The 18,728-nt window shown below is 33.8% G+C and overlaps 2 protein-coding genes and 2 long non-coding RNA genes across 4 annotated transcripts in view; 2 read left to right on the top strand and 2 right to left on the bottom strand.

Moving 5' to 3' along the window:
* The window catches only part of LOC149987379 (uncharacterized), a 95,889-nt gene that overhangs the window by 47,289 nt on the left and 29,872 nt on the right, over positions 1–18,728 (top strand). The window lies entirely within an intron of this gene.
* Positions 1,947–3,437, top strand: LOC112272746 (auxin transporter-like protein 1). Its single transcript, XM_024500818.3, has 2 exons — positions 1,947–2,436; positions 2,831–3,437. The coding sequence occupies exons 1-2, from the start codon at positions 2,257–2,259 to the stop codon at positions 3,173–3,175; spliced, it is 525 nt and encodes a 174-aa protein (XP_024356586.1). The 5' UTR covers positions 1,947–2,256; the 3' UTR covers positions 3,176–3,437.
* Positions 7,587–9,248, bottom strand: LOC149987380 (uncharacterized). Its single transcript, XR_016498731.1, has 2 exons — positions 8,895–9,248; positions 7,587–8,728 (listed from the first exon to the last, which is right to left on the bottom strand). It is a non-coding gene; the product is annotated as an uncharacterized LOC149987380 (long non-coding RNA).
* On the bottom strand, positions 9,624–12,105 carry LOC112295884 (F-box/kelch-repeat protein At5g15710). The gene is made up of 2 exons (XM_024547907.3): positions 11,255–12,105; positions 9,624–11,123 (listed from the first exon to the last, which is right to left on the bottom strand). Exons 1-2 carry the CDS (start codon positions 11,259–11,261, stop codon positions 9,913–9,915), a joined length of 1,218 nt encoding a protein of 405 aa, XP_024403675.1. The 5' UTR covers positions 11,262–12,105; the 3' UTR covers positions 9,624–9,912.

The raw sequence follows: 18,728 nt of genomic DNA, 5'->3' as shown, positions 1-18,728 counted from the left end.
TGTTGTTTTTTTATGATATCTAGTAAGTGTATGGTTTGACATATTATTTGAGTAGCTTGGCATTCTTCATGCTATTATTGAAGGTACTTTGTACTTACTCTTTCTTTAAAATCTTTGAATTAAGTGCCACATGAGTGTCCAACAATATAATATAATAGCTATAAAAATTATTCCAAATTAGTACATTCTTCATCTTTAAAGCTCATATATCATAGTTTTTGATACTCATGAGGTGATATGCCTTTAGAATGGTTGGGTAATAATTACTAGCTATTAATATAAAACTAATAGTTATTTGTGTCAAATGAGTGGTATTTATATTAAAAGATTGTATGCCCTCAAAAGCCTCTTTAGCTATGTATTTGAATTTACTTATTTCTAAGTCAAGGGAAGACATACTGAGTAAGAGATAGTGTTACAACTACAAAAAAAAGATGAGGTTTTATAATTGCTTTGATATCATGTCAATTACTAGAAGAAGATATTATACATAAAAAAAAACTAAGTTTAATTAGTTTGATGAAATAAGCAACATTAAGTAATTTAGAACATGTATCAAAGATCTATTTTTGAACAAATACTAAATAAAAATAAAAAACTTAGAGGATGCAAACATAATTGCCCACATTAATATCATATACAACCCTACTTCTTTGCATTTAGAAGAAAAAATTTGGTTTTGAGATTTTAAATATATATATATATATATATATATATATATATATTATCATATGAAAATATAAAAATATATATTTATTTTTAAAAAATTAAAATGTCAATTCTTTCTACTTATTTTATTAGGATAATGCTCATATTTTGTACGACAATCACCAAATATATTATATATATATATATATAAAAACTAATTAAAAAAATATATATGATACCTCTTAATAATTTATGTAATTCATTTTAATACCAAAAAAGACTTTAAAAATCATACAAATTTTATTTTTATATTTTTAAGTATTTTTTCATTAATATTTTTTGATCAAATTACAACTAATTTCAAAAAAATTAAAATAATGAACATTTCACAATGGCTATCTAAGAAAAGAAGAATAATGTTTTAGAAACTCTGTGAAGTCTCCAGAATTTGTGATGTGTTTAATTGTAATATCGCTAGGAGAACATTCAAGTCTATATTCTGGAAGAAACTATTAGTGTCATTTTCTTCTTTTTTGAAGATTTTTTAAGTTCCTTTTATTAAGACGTCCCACTTTATCTACAACTAAAGAAGAATCATTTTCTTGCACAACTCCAGAATGAAGCATACATCCCTACAAGTAGTCGGCATCCAATCTTTGACTTGACCAGTTGCATCCAACAAAAAACAAAATGCGCTCATGCTTTTGCACATTCATTCTAGAAAACTTTGACCTAACACTACAACGTCCAAATTCTACAGTCACGACTAGTTTCTCGAAGGAATATTTGAGAAAAAACGAAATCATTATAATTCAAAATACGAACATGAGACAGATGAAGGTCAATACACAAAAGACGTGTATGATCACAACTTTAATTTTTGAACCCCTGGCTTTGTTGCTTTTTCTTTTCTTAGTGTATGTTGCGTGTGAATTTACAAGATTATAATTAGTAGATGCATGAACAAAAGTCAGTAAAAACATTCATGAATATGGTAATACAAATGTATAAGAGAGTGTGATAATGTGATGCTGCTTGTGGCTTGATCCCCGACTGGCAAAGCATCAACCTCGGCGAGAGATGGAGCACCATCAGGCAAGCGGACGTGAGACTTCGACATAGAAATCGTTGCACAAGTTTGACCGCCTCTAGTGAAGGATCAATGCGATGTGAGATCTTGTATTAGGATGGAAGTGCCGCAGCAAACTTAGTCTCTTTTCACGACCAGTTTCGAAAGGAGGAATGTGAAGCATCACAAAGAGATGCTGCAACACAGACGTACAGACTAATTGAGCAGATCCTGGGGGCACCTCATATAATCCTCGTCATAAATGCCTGCTGCCCACTTCATTCTCCTCCAGGTGCTCACCAGAACAAAGCTTTGACCTCTGGAGGAATGCACATTCAAGTCTACTAAGCTCGTTGCAGGAGCTGCAGCTACCAATACGTTGCAGAAGTTCATTGAGAGAAAATACTCGCATGTAGATTTTCGCAGTGGATCTGTAATACGAAGTGGTGCTTGTAAACAATCGAGTGTTTGCGACGAACTTCTGATATACCCGTAGCTCTTGAGAGTGCGAAGCCTGCTGATGCATCACGACTTTCTGCATGGGCTCATGTAGCAACAATTGCGAGCGCAATTGCGCTGACAAGGGTGAAGAGCTTGAGGCTGGCGTCTGTCCCGTGGACGGTGTCCCTGACCACAACCGTCATGGGTCGTTCTTGAAGAAGGCGATATGGCATGGGGGATCGATCTATGACGCCTGGCTTAATGTTGTCTCCGCTCAGGTCCGATCACAACCCAATCTTAACTCCTTCAACGGCGTAGCCTTATTTTAGTTATGGGACGACTTCAGTTTAAGCAACGGAAGGAGTAGGTGAGGTTTGCAATAGAGATCCAACTGCTTCAGAAATTGCTTGAAGTAATGGAAACTATATTCTTTACAACCCAATCTTAACTCCTTCAACGGCGTAGCCTTATTTTAGTTATGGGACGACTTCAGTTTAAGCAACGGAAGGAGTAGGTGAGGTTTGCAATAGAGATCCAACTGCTTCAGAAATTGCTTGAAGTAATGGAAACTATATTCTTTAGCAGTTATAGGACTGCACTGCTTTGGAAATTTTGAACCCCTGAACCTAATGTTTTGGTGGAGGTGCTTTGAAAATCTGTTGATTGACACAGGTAGGGCAAGTTATTCTGTCGTTGCCCACATCCTACACTCAAATGGGCTACAAGCTTGGGCTGTTCTTTCATTTCTTCCACGTTGCGATTGGAATGTACACATGTTACGTGCTATCGCGCTTGTACGTGGAGTACCGAGATTGGAAGGAGGAGGGTGAGGATTTCAAGAAGCATGTCATTCAGGTCACAAACCTGCAGTCTTCCATCAGCTCCGTAATTCTTGATTTCCTAGCCAGAGATCTTCTCATGAAATGGGTCCGTTGTGCCCATCTGTGTGAGCACCCTAAGATTGTCAGCATGATCTCCTCGTGTCGATTGATAAAGTACGATGTGATGTTGAAGTGAATCTCCAAGAATACGGAGACATGACGAATTGTTAAAGAGAAAATGCAGCTTGGGAGGTCCTTCTAGTGTTCCAATAAGAGTGTCCATTGAACAACACTTAGTGTTCGCAAGCGAATCAAGCCTATGTTGAACTTCTTTTGTCGTGATGGTTGTTTGCGGTAATGAATCGATTTTCATTGGTCTTGCTGAACTCGTAGAAGTCTGAGGTTGATCTTTTGTCCAGTGCTTGTTCATGTGAAATAAATTAATTTTTCTTGACTGACACAGTGAAGCATACTACTTGAATCCCCATTTGACCAAGCGAACTTGGGTGCTGATTTTTGAAGCTGCTTCTCTCGGTATAAACCTACTGCCATCAATTCACAATTTCCGTGTTTTTTCGATTACTGGTGTTTTGACAACCACACACACTTCATGGTTTTTGTTAATCGCTGCTAAAAGCAGAGGCCAGGTACTTAAACTATATCAGACAGATTCTTTACTGTTGCCTTCAGACTACTGAAACTTAAGAACCCTTGAGAGACTTCAAAAAAAAGTGTTTTTAAAGTGGATCGGTGACACTTCACATTGTTATGCTGAAAGCTTCGCACCGGTGATGAAGTTACGAACTAATCAAATCTTTATCCATTCCATGTTCGCTTTTTTCTAGTCTCCCGGGGTGAAGCATTCAGCTCCCATAGATTTGAAATCGTTCTTCACGGGCACTACCAACATACTCTTCGGTTCTGGAGGCCACGCAGCTAACATGTAAGTCTTCATAAAACCATTCACAAAGTTCTTTGAATAAAAGTTTTATATCGCAATGACAAAAATCTCCTACTTGACTGTGTACTGAAAAAATTCAGCCAGAAATTGAATACGAAGTCATGCATCTTTGTTGTGAAGAACGTAGCAGCTGCCGGCTGAACACATAAGTGTGCTCTAACATTGACCCCTCAGCATTGGTTGCGCAATAGAATATTATTATAATATATCTGTTCAGGATGTGGGGAAATTCAATCCATAGAGTTCTTATGCTCCAATACTATTACAATATACAACTATCATCATTATTCTAAGAAAATAAATATATTAATATAATTTAATATTTTGATATTTGAATTTCTTAACTATTGATTATAATAGTGGAAATAATACTTTCTAATGCAACAACAATTGCTTCATACCTTAACAACTTTTTTGATACATTCATCTAATGATGCTTTTGATTTCGAAAATCCTTATAACAATTTATGATGGATTATAACAAATTTTAATATATATATATATATATATATATATATATATATATCAATTAGTGAATTAAGATTAATGAATTAAGATTGGTGAATTAATAATATTGTTTTAGTTTTAAAATGAATTATTTTTATATTACAGCAAAACAATTATACTCTATGTTCTAATCCCTTATTTTAAGTAGAAACTTCTATTGATATTTTTAAAAATATATATATATATATATATATATATTTTTATTATTCAACTTAAAAAAAAATTTGAATTTTTATATTTAAAAATACTATTTAAAAATAATCCTAAGGTTTTTATTGAAAATGCCTCAACATAATGTTAATATTTTATTTAATTTTTTCAATTCATTTTTTGATAAGTTTATAAAATATCTAATTTTTTTTATTGTAATAAGCTATTTTTTTTTAAATCTATTATAAAATTAGATCTAACAGAAAAAAATAATTTTTCTTATTAAAAAAAAATAATTTTTTTCTTTGGCTAAGAGAGTTATTCTAATAATTTTAATTTCTATATTTTTCTATATTTAGTATAAACTTGAGAGCAACCTCATTAAACTTGATACTTAAAATCTTACTTCGAATATTTATTATTCTTATGCAAAAATAATTAAATTTTTTTTATTTTTTATATTTTATTCAAAATATATAGTAAATTTTATGATAAAACATAATCTTATCATTATACCATAAAGAAATATGTAAAGAATTTTAGAATTTTATAATTTTAAAATAAATATTTTATGTCTATACTAAATTTCATTTACTATTCTAAATTTAAAAAGCCATTGGCTTGAAGAAAAAAAAAAATGCATTTAAACAGGCTATTGTGATTAGTTATAAATAGTGAAGTTTTAAAGACACTTATTTCCAATTTTGAAGGTTTTACAAATAATTAGAAGCTTGTATTTTAGATAATATGTATAAAATTATGTCAAGTTTGAAAAAAAAAAAAGAAAAAAAGGAAAAAAAAAAATTACTACATTCAAAATAGTTCTCAAAAATATTAATAAAATCTTATATAAATTATTTTATAAAATTTAATAATAAAATTATAACTATTTGATATTTGAAACTATATATAACTAAGATATTTTTAAAAAATTCACTTATATAATTTCAAACTAATTTTTTAAAACTAATTTCTTAACAAATTATTTTATTAAAACTAATTTTTTAAACTAATATTCTAATAATTTTAATTTCTTAAAAAATATATTTTTTAATGAAATATTGATATATTATGTGATAATACACATCATGATATTATCAAGTTTAAAGCATTAAAAAAATACAAAATCAAATATAGCAATAAAGTTTTTGTAGATATTTATACTTTATAATAAGTTGTTTAGAAGATTCAATAGTGTGGTTTATTTTGGATTAAAAAATAATGAAATACAACTAATTTTTATAATATTTATAAAAAAAATCAAATTAATTATTTAGATCTTTATCTACAACTAGTCTATAAAAATTATGCTAAAATATAAACTTGTATTTGAATAAAGATATAAACATAGTTAAGTATCTATTTAGGATAATGTTCTAAAAACCACCATAGTATTTACAAACTACAATAGAACCTTTCTAAACTAATATTATATAAACTAATTACTTTTACAAGCTAATATTTATTATTATTATTATTATTATTATTATTATCTATATTAAGCCCACACTCAATTTAATAATCATCTTTAACTTAACATCTAATAAATTAATTTGGTCTCATAATTTTTCTAAATCTATATATATAAAAAAAATATACAAGATATAAAATAAAAATAACACCAAAAAACCTATCTTAATTTATTAGAAGAAATCCTTCATTTTTTTTAAACCACCTAATGGCTTCTAAGGATGTTAACCTTATCATGTATATACTCCAACAATGAAATAGACTTGGTGTTTTCATTATCCTACACCAGCCAAAAACTCTCCAATTACTTTATCATCTTATTGTCTTCCTTAGTTGTCATTGGGGCCACTTCTTAATTGTCATCATCTTTGTCTTCTTCACTATTGTTTTCTTTAGAAAGGTGGTCTTTAATTATATCTTTAAAGGTTGAGACATATGTAATAATATCTTCTCTTTAATAATTTGACAAGTTGATGATGTCTATTAGATTGTCATATCAAAATCTAGTGATTTGAGATTCAATCATTGCAATGGATTTTAAGTCTAATAGATAATAATTACTTATCTAATTCTAATATGCACATGTATTAATGACAAAAGAAGTTGGAAATAATCTTCAAATTTATATTTTTCTTCCAAGTGAAAATATCTATCTAAATAATTTTTAATATAATCTTCTTTGACTTTTCAATGATCTCCATAAGATGTTATAAAGGTAGATAATTGAACCACCTATAGTAGTATGCTTTAAAATTATGGATAATATTATCATTACATAGTTGGATTTTTAACATCTTATTAAAAAGAAGATAAAAGATATTTCTGTTTTTTAATTGTATGTGCTAGAAGAGTTTATTGAGAGGTGTATGTGCATTTTAGTTATTAAGAATTAAAAGAACTTTGTGTGGTTAGTGACATAAATATCAAATGCTTTCATCTATTTTACACATATATTCTATATCATCCAAATTTTTATATTCCTTTAATATTTGTAACTAAGATTGACAATGTTGATGTTTTTGACGCACCATGGATTCTTATAATTTTTGATGATCTATAGTGGAAGTTGTTGCTATTGCAACAATTGGTCATTGTAAGATGCTTCTTAATCCATTTATGTTCTTTCAATTACTTTAAGATAAAGAAGTCATTTGCATAAAATAGATGGTGTTTGACATTAGCAAAGTAAAATATATAAAATTAAAGAAAAAATCACATACATAAAATAAATAAGAAGTGCAAAAATTATATTTCATAAATAAAATAAAATAAAATAAAAACTAATTTTATCTATGTTATAAATATTGTTATGAGAAAACTTGTCCAAGAATTGGAAAATTCCAAAAAGAGCAAAGATGATTGCTTTCCTATCTACAAAGCCACTTTCTAAAGTAAAAAAAAAAACAAAAACAAAAACAAATAAACAAACAAAAAAAAAACAAATGCAATGGTAGAGCTTGAACAATTTGAGCCATATATTAGAGAATTTAAACTATGGATGACCAAGATAAAAGAGATCTAAGAAATTATTCACATTATTTTTGTTAAAACCTTTATTGATCAAATCATACTCTTGTTTTATTGGAAATCATTCCACAAGAGTGCATTCTATTTCTCAATACTTGACAATCTGCTATTGTTTGTAAGTGAGGTTGATGTCATCTAGTTCCAACATTTCAACCAAATGCTTTATGATTGTTGAGATTGTTTTACTCAACCATGTTTTACTCAACCAAGTTATTACATCATCTAATGTCACATAAGCACACTCAAAAGAAGAAAAAAACCAAATAACAAAACCTAACAAGTTATTACATCATCTAATGTCACATAAGCACACTCAAAAGAAGAAAAAAACCAAATAACAAAACCTAACAAGTTATTACATCATCTAATGTCACATAAGCACACTCAAAAGAAGAAAAAAACCAAATAACAAAACCTGACAAGTTATTACATCATCTAATGTCACATAAGCACACTCAAAAGAAGAAAAAAACCAAATAACAAAACCTAACAAGTTATTACATCATCTAATGTCACATAAGCACACTCAAAAGAAGAAAAAAACCAAATAACAAAACCTAACAAGTTATTACATCATCTAATGTCACATAAGCACACTCAAAAGAAGAAAAAAACCAAATAACAAAACCTAACACAACTTAAAAGACAAGAGTTCACCACTTAAAAAGCCACTTAACAATTTTTACCACCACCTTTGTTGACTCATGAGGAACCCTCTGATGGCATCATCGAGAGAGTCTGTGATTTAACTCAGCGGGGATAAGTTCAAAGACAATGGGGGTGACAGTGTACCCCTTGAAAGGGGAAGCCGGAGTTGAATCCACAACTGGAACACTGGCGCTGCGGCAGATCTAGATGTGTAAACCTTAGATGCGGAGTCCCCCGCGCTGCAGGGAAATGCTACGACAAGCACCGACGGTGCACCTCTCAGGATGGCCTTGCCAGGCTCTTACTGCAATCAACGTCTGTATCTGCAGCAAATTGAGCGCCGCGTTTTCATTCTTCACGACATTGCGTGGATTGGGGTCCATCTGCATGCGTCGGAATGGTTCCGCGATGTGTCTACTTTGGTGGTAGTCACATACACTCAGTGCCAGCAGGCTGACTGATCTTGGTTTGTCGGCTGGGTTGCACCTGGGGATTGCAGTGTGTTAGTTGAAGCTAGATCTGCCATCGGATTGCGTTTCTTTTCAAATTCAAATTTGCGTAACTCTTCGCGAAACCAGGGTTGCGGATCGCACACAACACTAGACCCACGCATCTCAATGTAATGCTGCCTCAGAGGTGACCAGCTCCTAACCTCACAGGCACCTTTGGTTGACAATTGCTGTGGTAGATGAACCCGAGGCCTGCAAGTCCGCGCCCCTAGTTCCTAGAGTTTGGCGCACTTTCTCGCGCTAAAGCACATAGAAGGGTGAGCCAGCCCTTCAGAGAACAAAACATACCGGCTCAAGGTCTCCAGACGGTTCCATTATGGGGAACACGAGCCGCAAACGTGCCAGAACTTTGCTTTCTACGACTTTGCAAGGGCTTTGACGGGTTCAATGCGGAGATGAATGTTGCTCGTAGAGTCCGAATGGCAATTGGCTGCACGAATTCTGAGAAGACCTCTCTACCTACAGCTCCGATTGATTTGTTGATGGGCTGCGCCTGTCTAAGTAAAGAAAGAACCATGCAGTGACATGTATTTAAAATATTATCTCTCTGGACAGCGGCGCATAATCATGTCAAAATTGTTACACCTCTGGTAGTTAGTTGATAATCAGTTGCATGGTGAGCTGGTTGCCAGTAATGTAAGTCTGTTCATTGCTTGCTGTTCTCTTGGTCTGTCGCAACGCAATGATGGTCACAGGTTAGGATACTGTTGCATTGGATAACAGTTCAGATTACAGGTTGGCGGAATGCGAGTGATAATTGCGTTTGCACATGAAGCGAATTAATTTATCAATTGCAGACGTTGATTAGTTGACAGTATCAAGCAGATGAAACAGCTTGCGATTGTATTGTGAGCATAATGGAAATCATCAGATCTACGAACAGACACCCTTCCGTTCAAAAAAGTTTCGCAATTTGTACAAATAGCCTCAGCTAGCAATGAGGCAAAAACTTCCACATCGCAAGACTGCCATAATCTTACAACGCCTTTGAAACCTAAACATGTGCGGCCACAATTAGGGTGACGTAACCAATCTATCTCACCCAACCATTCAGTGTCAGAGAGCTGGAACATTAAAATCTTTGCAAACACTCCGGGCCTATCCTGTGACCTTCGAATTTTATACAAATTTTACTTTACCTACCGTTACTATGAACTCCACCTAGGGTTGTACGTCCACTCTCAAATGTACAGAGAATCCTCCGTAAGCCGCCATGCTCTTCGTCTTGCTCCCTGGGCTGCTCGGCAAAATGTGCCAGAACCGCTCCTCCAAGTCATACAACCATCGCTCACCCGTGGTAACAGAAATAAAGCACAGTCCCTCAGAGTCATCAACGCTGTTATATTCACAGACCTTGAAGTGATCCAAGAACTGTTTGGAAGGACCGAGAGGGACGTCACTCAGCGTGGTCGCAACACGCAAGCCTTCCGGGTCTAGCTCCGAGATTTGAACTCTATCCGATCCTTCGTATTTGGCTTTCATCACTCTGCTGATCATCAAAATGCGGTTATGATGCTGCACTAAATGCACATTGCTAAGCATATTGGGAAGCGATACGTGGTACGATTCCCATACGCAGGTATCCATGTCGTAAGATGAGATCCCCGTCTTGCACTGCGTCGAACACACGAGCGTGTTGCCTCTGAAGACTGCTTGACTAGGACACCGGTCGTAATATGGGAAGTTGTGCCTCGATGGGACATCATCGGACTTCGTCCACACCATCCTCACGGAGTCATACGTGCGCGTCGCGAGCCTGTCGTGGTCGATGAGGATAATTTTATAGGATCGCCTGAAGTTATCCACCACCATGGCTACGAAGTGCGGCATATTATAAGCCTTGGACCCCCCCCACCTGGGCAGGATCCTCCACGTTCGAGTGGCAGGGTTGCACACACCAAGAACCACTTCCCGATGGGTGGCGGCCTGGGGCCCATTGTGTGCAACGAAACACAACAGTCCTCCGCCTACAGATGTGATGTAGAAATCCCGGATTGGGAGGCAATCCAGCGACATGTTGAACCAATTCTTCGAGACGGGGCAGTACAGGGAGCTGCTGCGGAGGTAATAAAGCTCTGGACCTTGCTGGAAGAAAGAAAACGCCGAGAATGCGGGTTCATTGTACGTGAGTACGTATGAAGAGCACTGTACCGTCAAATGACGTTGCGTCGATAAGAAGCTGGAGGTTTGCAGAAGGTAATTCCACTTTTTGCAAACAGTCCGCATGGGCAGGAGGTAGGGTAAAGGAAGGTATGAAAGAATCGTCTCCATGATGGGCTCGGGGAGCTTGCCCCACATCTCTGGGTCCATCCATTCTTCTTTTCGGCGTGTATTACTGGTAAGAGAAAGGCTTGAGAAGGCAGCGTTTAAACCTGCAAATATTTCATGTACTGAATGAGTGAAAAAAAATTCCAAATGACAATAGCCTCCATCAAATCACTGAACACGTTCGTCGATGAATCAAAGAGTGGGTGTGCACTAAATTCAGACACCCAAAACTAACCAGGCATCTTGAAGCTCGCAGCTGCCACAGAGATTGGTTTCGTTCCTTAAGTTTGCAGAGCAGATCGTCGGATATCAATGAGCGTTCGCAATCTCGAGAGAGAAAAGAAGGGATTATCTTCACGTTGCCCGGTGGGAATTCAATTTCATATACTATCTGCTTGAATCATCGAATTGACAGAGAGTGGGAGAAGAACCCTCGAAGCAGCATTCCCAGTTGGTTTCCTTTTCCGTCTTTCACCGCTCATGCGAGAAAACGGTGAGGCAACTTGACGACGAAGCTAAACAACCGAACCGAGACTGCAGAGTGTGGGGATAATGAGAGTGACAATCATAGAACCTCCGACTCACTGCGTCTAGGACGCTTCACGAAATCCAAAAACCACTCCGAATGCGACCTACTTCTCCCACACTAGTCCCAGGAGACGACAGGTCTACCTTGAACGCGTTGCGGCCAAGAAAGGAATTGCACAACAGAAGAGTGCCGCTCAGCCACGCAAGACGATCACTGCTGCAATCAGTAGAACCTACGCAACGAGCAAAATTCCTCTAAACAACTCCAGAGTCGTAAGCAACCTCTCAGCATCAACCACCAAGATGAATCCCTTCCGACCACCACGAGACTCACACACACCCACGGACGCACGACCGCACGCACACAACCAACAGCCTAGCTCAATACGAATCACTGATCAGCGTGTCTGTCAAGTTCAGAGCACAGAAGCACGCAGCAGCTAGTCGCCGCACAGACCGACAGTTTCGCACCACCACAACAAACGCCTCAAACGACAAGCTGCACAAACTCAGAAAAGCGAGATGACTACGAGCTGTAGGGTGCGAGCTGAGGAATTTGGTGGTGTGAGTGAGTTGCAGGCAGAGCAAGGAGCATATATAAGCTCTGACTGCAATCCTGCTCCTCCATCGCCATTGACCACTTCGCTGGTCTGCTCCAAATCTTGAGGGCCATGCGCTGCATCGCAGCACTTGTTCACGGGCAGTCGGTTTCTTCGTCCTTGCCCCGCCTCTGCCCTTCCCCTGCCCGGTTCTGCCCGTTGCCCGGGAAATTAGTAAACAACATTAATGTGGGGGGAATGACTCAGGTCTTTCTGGTACCAGCCTTGATCTAGTTTGTTTCCGCTCTGTCTGCTTGAATTGGTCCCCAGCTGGGCAATTCAATTCTTTCTTAAAGCTCTCACTCCTTTGATACACCTTTAATAAGTCTCAGTATACTTGTGTGTGGGTATGAAAGTGTGCTGTATGTATGTATTTATATGCGTATGTTTCTTTTTTCCAGGTGCCTTGTCTTCTTCAATACATAGTTATTTTTTTTGTGTAAAGGTGAATTGTATCTTTACCACTATGTGCAAGTCTGTTTGTGCATGTGTATTTGTTGGTAAACTTAAGCATGTATTTGTTGGCAAATGGAAAAAGTTTGTGCCTTTATTGTGCCTATGTGAACATAAACCAATAACTGCATACCTAAGTTTTTCTCTAAAATGTCAGATTTGAAGAATAAGACTATAACATTTTAAGAATTTGTTTGTGTTGATTTTAAATTAGAGAGAGTGTGCACAAGATGACATTCAAAATTTAATGTGTTACAAGAAATCATGTATGTGTATATGTATATGTATATATATATATATATAAACATACATAAAACTGTGATTGTGGCAATGTTCACAAGAAATTATAATAAATGCTTGTAATAGGAATATACAGTCTAATCATTGACTTGTATGAAGCTGTTTCGACTTTTAGGACTTTATTTTAGGACGTCTATTTTTGTAATTATAAAACTTAGATTGTTATTTGTTTTTTTGCTTGGAGAATTTTAAAATGCAATTCTAGTATATTACAAGTTGAATGCCACTTCTTTCACCATTAAATGGCAACTGCCACTCAATCCAATGTATCAACACTTTTAAAACTCAAGCATATTGTTATATTTTGAGTTTTCTAACATATGAAGAAATTTATTTTTCTAATATTTATATTTTTTTGTGAATCAATACGTTTTGTTGCTAAATTAACTATAAAATCAAAACATGAATTAAAGATATATTTGAATTAAAGACGATAGTCAGGTCCTTACTTAACAACAAATATAAATCTTGTTATTGTGTGTTAAGACAATGAAGGCTCTTTCAACAGAATAATAAGATTAAATTATCTATATGATTGAAAGGTAATTTATATTAGTCTTATCAAGATTAAAATTTTAACTTTGCTTCATATTATATATAATATGTTACTTCAATTTGGACGTGTCTTTGCTTTATAAAAAAAATTCTAGCTTTAGAGCATCTAAAATCATTAAAGTATTAAATAAAAATAGGTTTTTATATATTTATTAAAAAAAGATTTAAATGCTTAATTTGGTAAGTTAATATATTTTTAATTAAATTTTTATATATTATTTAGTTAATTTTTAAATCCGATCATTAAAACAATTTAGACGTTTTGCATAATCTGTAGAGTTTAAAATATTTTTATTCAAAACATAATGAACTTAAAAATGTGTAGATTACTTTTGTTTTACCAATTTTTTTTAAAAAATTATTAAAAAAACTACCAATTTAAAATCATATTTATATATTCTTTATTATTTTAAATTATTTTATTACATTTGACACTATTTTCTTTTACATATGTATAATTATTGACTTGCATTGTGGTGCATGGGTTGCTTGAGACTTTTCTTTGTGTTCATTTATACCATTATTCACTCACAAATATATCTTTGATTCGTAGGTTTAAGTAGGATAATCAAATATTAATATATTTCACTTTTAAAAATAACTTTGATCATGTGGTAACCTGTATTATTAAATCGATATTTTAAAATCAAATTAAATAAATGAATAAATATTATTAGAGAAATTTATATAAACTACTCAAGATTTAGTCATAATCATTATAAAAATTTGCTACCAAAGACATGTTACAATCTTGGACTTAATAATTGGTAGCAAAATAATATCATTACCTCATTTGCAAATAGTTGTAGTGATCAAAGATTTTTTTTGTGCTTATATTTTTTATAAATGTATATATATGTATATACTTATATTAAAAAAATATTTAAAATTAGATTTAAATCATTTGAATTAATTATAGAAATTTGTCTTTAAAGGTCTTGATTAAAATTTAATTTATAATAACCAAATTTGGTTTCAAATAGCTATATTTTTACAGAATATTTATTATCAAATTTGATATCAATATTCTTGTTTTATTGTTTACTTAGGTATTTATTAATAAAAAAATATTTTTTTTAATAATTTTTTTTTAAAATATTATCAAAATATCTTATATACATGTGAACTTGATTTATTTTTCTAATATTTTTAATCAGAAAAAACATTTTTTTATTAAAAATATAGAAATTAAATTAATCAATTCTATTTATTATACTTGTGGTACACTATTTTTTTCTTTGACCTTAATAAAAGGATATTATTCTTATCAAGTGTTATTAAATAAAGAATTATTATATTTTTATTGCATTTTTTAGATAAGAATAAATCTTTATATTTCAAAGTTTAAAACTAAAAAATAAATTAATTTGACAAAGAATTAATTATTTTATTATAAAATTAAGTCTAATCTATATATTACAAAGTATAATTAAAATATGTGTAATGTGTTTAATCTCAAAATCCTTGCTTTATGTGTTTTCATTTATTTATTTCCAGTCAAGTATAACAAAATTTTATAAATATTATCTTTTTACATCCTACGATTTTGATAGTGAAAATCATATTTTATTTTAGTAATATAATTAAAGATATAAAAAATTAATAAAATTATTTTTGTATTAATTTAATATCTAAATTTTAGATTTAAATGTGCATGTGTATATATAGAGTAAAAATAATTAAAATTTTATAAAATTTAAATTCCATTTAAGAAAATTAATAAAACTATAATATATATTTATTTTACAACTATATAAATTTACCAAATACTTTATAGATCTTTTGTAATTTAAACAATTATCTAGTTTGAACATTAAATATTATTTACTAATTTATTTAAAAGTTGTAACACTAATGTCATATACATGCATATATATATATATATATATATATACATATATCATAATTGCTTCATAATAAATCACTCAAATTATTGTAAAATAATATTGTATAAATATTCATATAGAAACATGAATCTTCTTCAAAAGATAAACCTTACAGATGAGCTCCACCTCTTATGCTTTTGGAACTGACAACCAACTTAAGATAACCACCGAGTAATACTAACACTAACAATAAACTAATCAAATATTACTTAAGGATAGAAGTAACAATATTGTATAAATATTCATATAGAAACATACATAAGATTACTTAAAACTAAAATTATGTTCTTTCTAATAAATCCATGTATTTTTATTATTATTATTATCGTTTAAGCTTCAATCACATGTTACAATAATTTGGTTAAAATTTAGTATCTAATTTGAATTTTTTATTCATAAAATAAAATAGATAAATTGCAAAACTTATTTTTTAATCTCATAAGAAGTTTTTTTTTTTTAATCAAGTTTTAATAATAATAATAATATAGCATCCAAACATTTATTCAAACAATATTAAAAGAATCTCCTACAATACTCAATTAGCATTGAGAAAAATACATGATAACTTTGATAATACACTCTTTGTCCTTATTTTCTTGAAAGAAACAGAAAAAAGGCTTTGAATTGATTTGAATTTAGAAGAAATAGAAGAAATTAATATAAATATAAATATAAATATATATATATATGCGCATGTGCATGTACAATTATATTCATACTTAATTTCTGTTACTTATTAATTTTTAAAATTAGTGGTATTGAGACTCTTGAGCCAAATTCATAGAAGTTTCTCTCTTTGTAGGCCTCTCTTTAATAGGCTTTTTCTACATTTGCATTGGGATTAGAGAAAAAGGCATTGCATGCCATGTACATCCATGTCAATCTGGGACCGCTGTTGGTTTAAGACTAGTCACACTGTATACAAATATAAACTCATTGAGCTTTGTCTACTACTCAGACAACAATTGACTTGTAGCTCCTTTCCAAGGTCCTTGCAAAACCAGCATGAACCACCAGACTTTGTCCTGTTCTTCAACTTTTTATTTCTTTTGTGAAAATTAACAATATTAAATAGCTACTTAACATTCCAGGTGGGAGGTGGAATGTTACAATTGTTGTATGTTCTAGAAACAATTAAAACACTTTTTATTTTTTTATTTAAAGAACATCTTTCTATGTGAGCATGAGATAGTGATGTGAATCACTGCAGTTGCGATCTCCACCATGTGGGGAGTTGCATGTGGGGCACCAATGGACCAACATGCTGAATGTGTGTGTTGCTGTCCTAGTTCCAGTTTCTCCCACCCTTCTCCAAGCTATTTACTCAGCCATTGGCCCCATTTCCTCAAAACAGGGTTGGGTTTAATACCTCACTACTAGAATCGGGTCTATTAGGGTCCCACATTTAGAACCACTAATCATGAGCCTACTGGTAATTTTCCACTTTCTTTCTTAAAAAAACCATCTGTAAAGTACCACGGCTGATTCACTCTGTCCCAGAATTAGTTAAAGTAATGTAGTCACGGTCACACACACAAAAACAATAAACCATCTAGATTGTCAGAATGATCCAACGGTGACATTAGGAACCACACTAGGGATTCGATCCTGAGCCGCGGTGATAGGGAGTAGGTGCACCCTTCTCCGGGGTCGGCAAGGGCTCAAATACCGGCGTGGGCAGCGTCGCGGGCGGTCGGGTCGCGGCACGAGAACGGCTTCGCTGTGCAGCGGCGATGGCGAAAGCACTGCCACAAGGGAGGGAGGGTTTCCAAATGGAGGCTGACTGGGTGCTGCTGATGTTATCTCCTTTTTTTTCCTTCAAAAACATTTTTAGCTGCTCAACTGCAAAGTGCTTGATTCCATCCTGCTGCACCAATGTAAAAGGATGTCCCTAATTTTGGGTCTCTAGCAGAACCAGGTTTTTAATGGCATGTACAATATCAAGGAACAGTTTTCGATGCTTCGGGGAGCAGTTTGCTATGAGCCTCTTTACACAGATGAGGACAGAATTAGCAAGAGGGGTGACTAATGAAGGGAAATCGACAGGGGGAGAGCAAAGCGCATGGAAGATCGCGATTCACCCCGAAACATAGCTACCCTCATTACTGATGCCTTGGTGGAGGTCAATGAATGGGCCGCTCCGCTGCCCTCGGCCGAACTTGTCATGTACTGCTGCGACGCCCGGATTGGAAAATGGGGGGAGTAAGTTCGCGCAGATTCCACCCCTCGCCAGAATGGCTGTGCAACGAGCTCTAGTTTCATTCCATTTTAAAAAATTCTTCAGACTTTTCGTCTTAATGATCTCCGGCAGCGGAAAAAGCCTGTGGGCGGAGTTGAATTTGGCATAGCGTTTCATGTTCGGTGTGTCGGATATTGCCTTTGGGGTTTTTGGGCATTCTCTCTGAAATTCTGACCAGCAGGGAGTTGAGAATTATTACTCCCGTGACGAAAATAGGTGCGGCTAGGGCTGGGTTTTATGAGGGATTTCCTCGCTTTTGAGGAAAAAGAAGAAGTCGAGAATGGGTTCCTCTGCAAGTTTAGGTTGAGTGATCATTTGGCTGCTACCGAGGTGCGACATTTCCATGTGCCCCATAATGAAGATGGTTTCTAGAATTGGGGTCCATCCTCCGCTCTCGCCACGCCCGCCGGCCTTCGGCAAACTCTACTGTCTCGATGCAGATTGTCTTTATAGACTCACCCGATGTTGGAACCCGAATTCGGAGTGTATATATCGATTATAGGGTGACCCTGATGTGAAGGAATGTTTCTATATATACATGTATGTTTTCCCCTTGAAAATTGTGTCAAGAAATGACACTAAATCTCATTTGTTGCTGTTTTTGAGATTGTGTCAATTTATATTTGTATGAAAATGTGAGGTTGAAAGGAGAAGATAGAGGCATCAGCAACCTCCTCCTCATAGATGCTAGGATCGCTGTGAGCAAGTGTAGGTTAATGCATTGAGCCTTGAAATTTTGCGTGAGATCTAATCCTTAAAAGTCTCCCATGCCGTGCAAGGAATTAGTAACCTCAACATACACACATCTTCGGAAGTAGGGTATTAGCTAAGGGTGGAATAGATTAGGGTTTAGATTTATTGAATCCATTGTATTTGATCCAAAATCTAAGTAGGTTATTTAGATAATAAGTTCTAACATGAAGAGTGCAAGAGCCTCCAATAGCACGGATGCAATGTTTGAAGAGTGGTGAAAAGCGGAACACATATGCAAAGAAGACATGGTAGAGCCAAAACTTTTTGCAACGGCTGCTTATATAGAAAAAACACACATACATCTACCATATATAAGTAACTTTAGGTGAACTTCTCCTTTAAGGTTTATTTTGTAGTAGTAAAGATTATTTATTTATTTATTTATTTATTTTAATT

This window comes from Physcomitrium patens, chromosome 19 (assembly GCF_059467195.1).
Source record: "Physcomitrium patens ecotype Gransden chromosome 19, ASM5946719v1, whole genome shotgun sequence".
Taxonomy (NCBI): Eukaryota; Viridiplantae; Streptophyta; class Bryopsida; order Funariales; family Funariaceae; genus Physcomitrium; species Physcomitrium patens.
The sequence above is the reverse complement of the archived record's forward strand: the minus strand, read 5'-3'. Positions and strand labels throughout refer to the sequence as shown.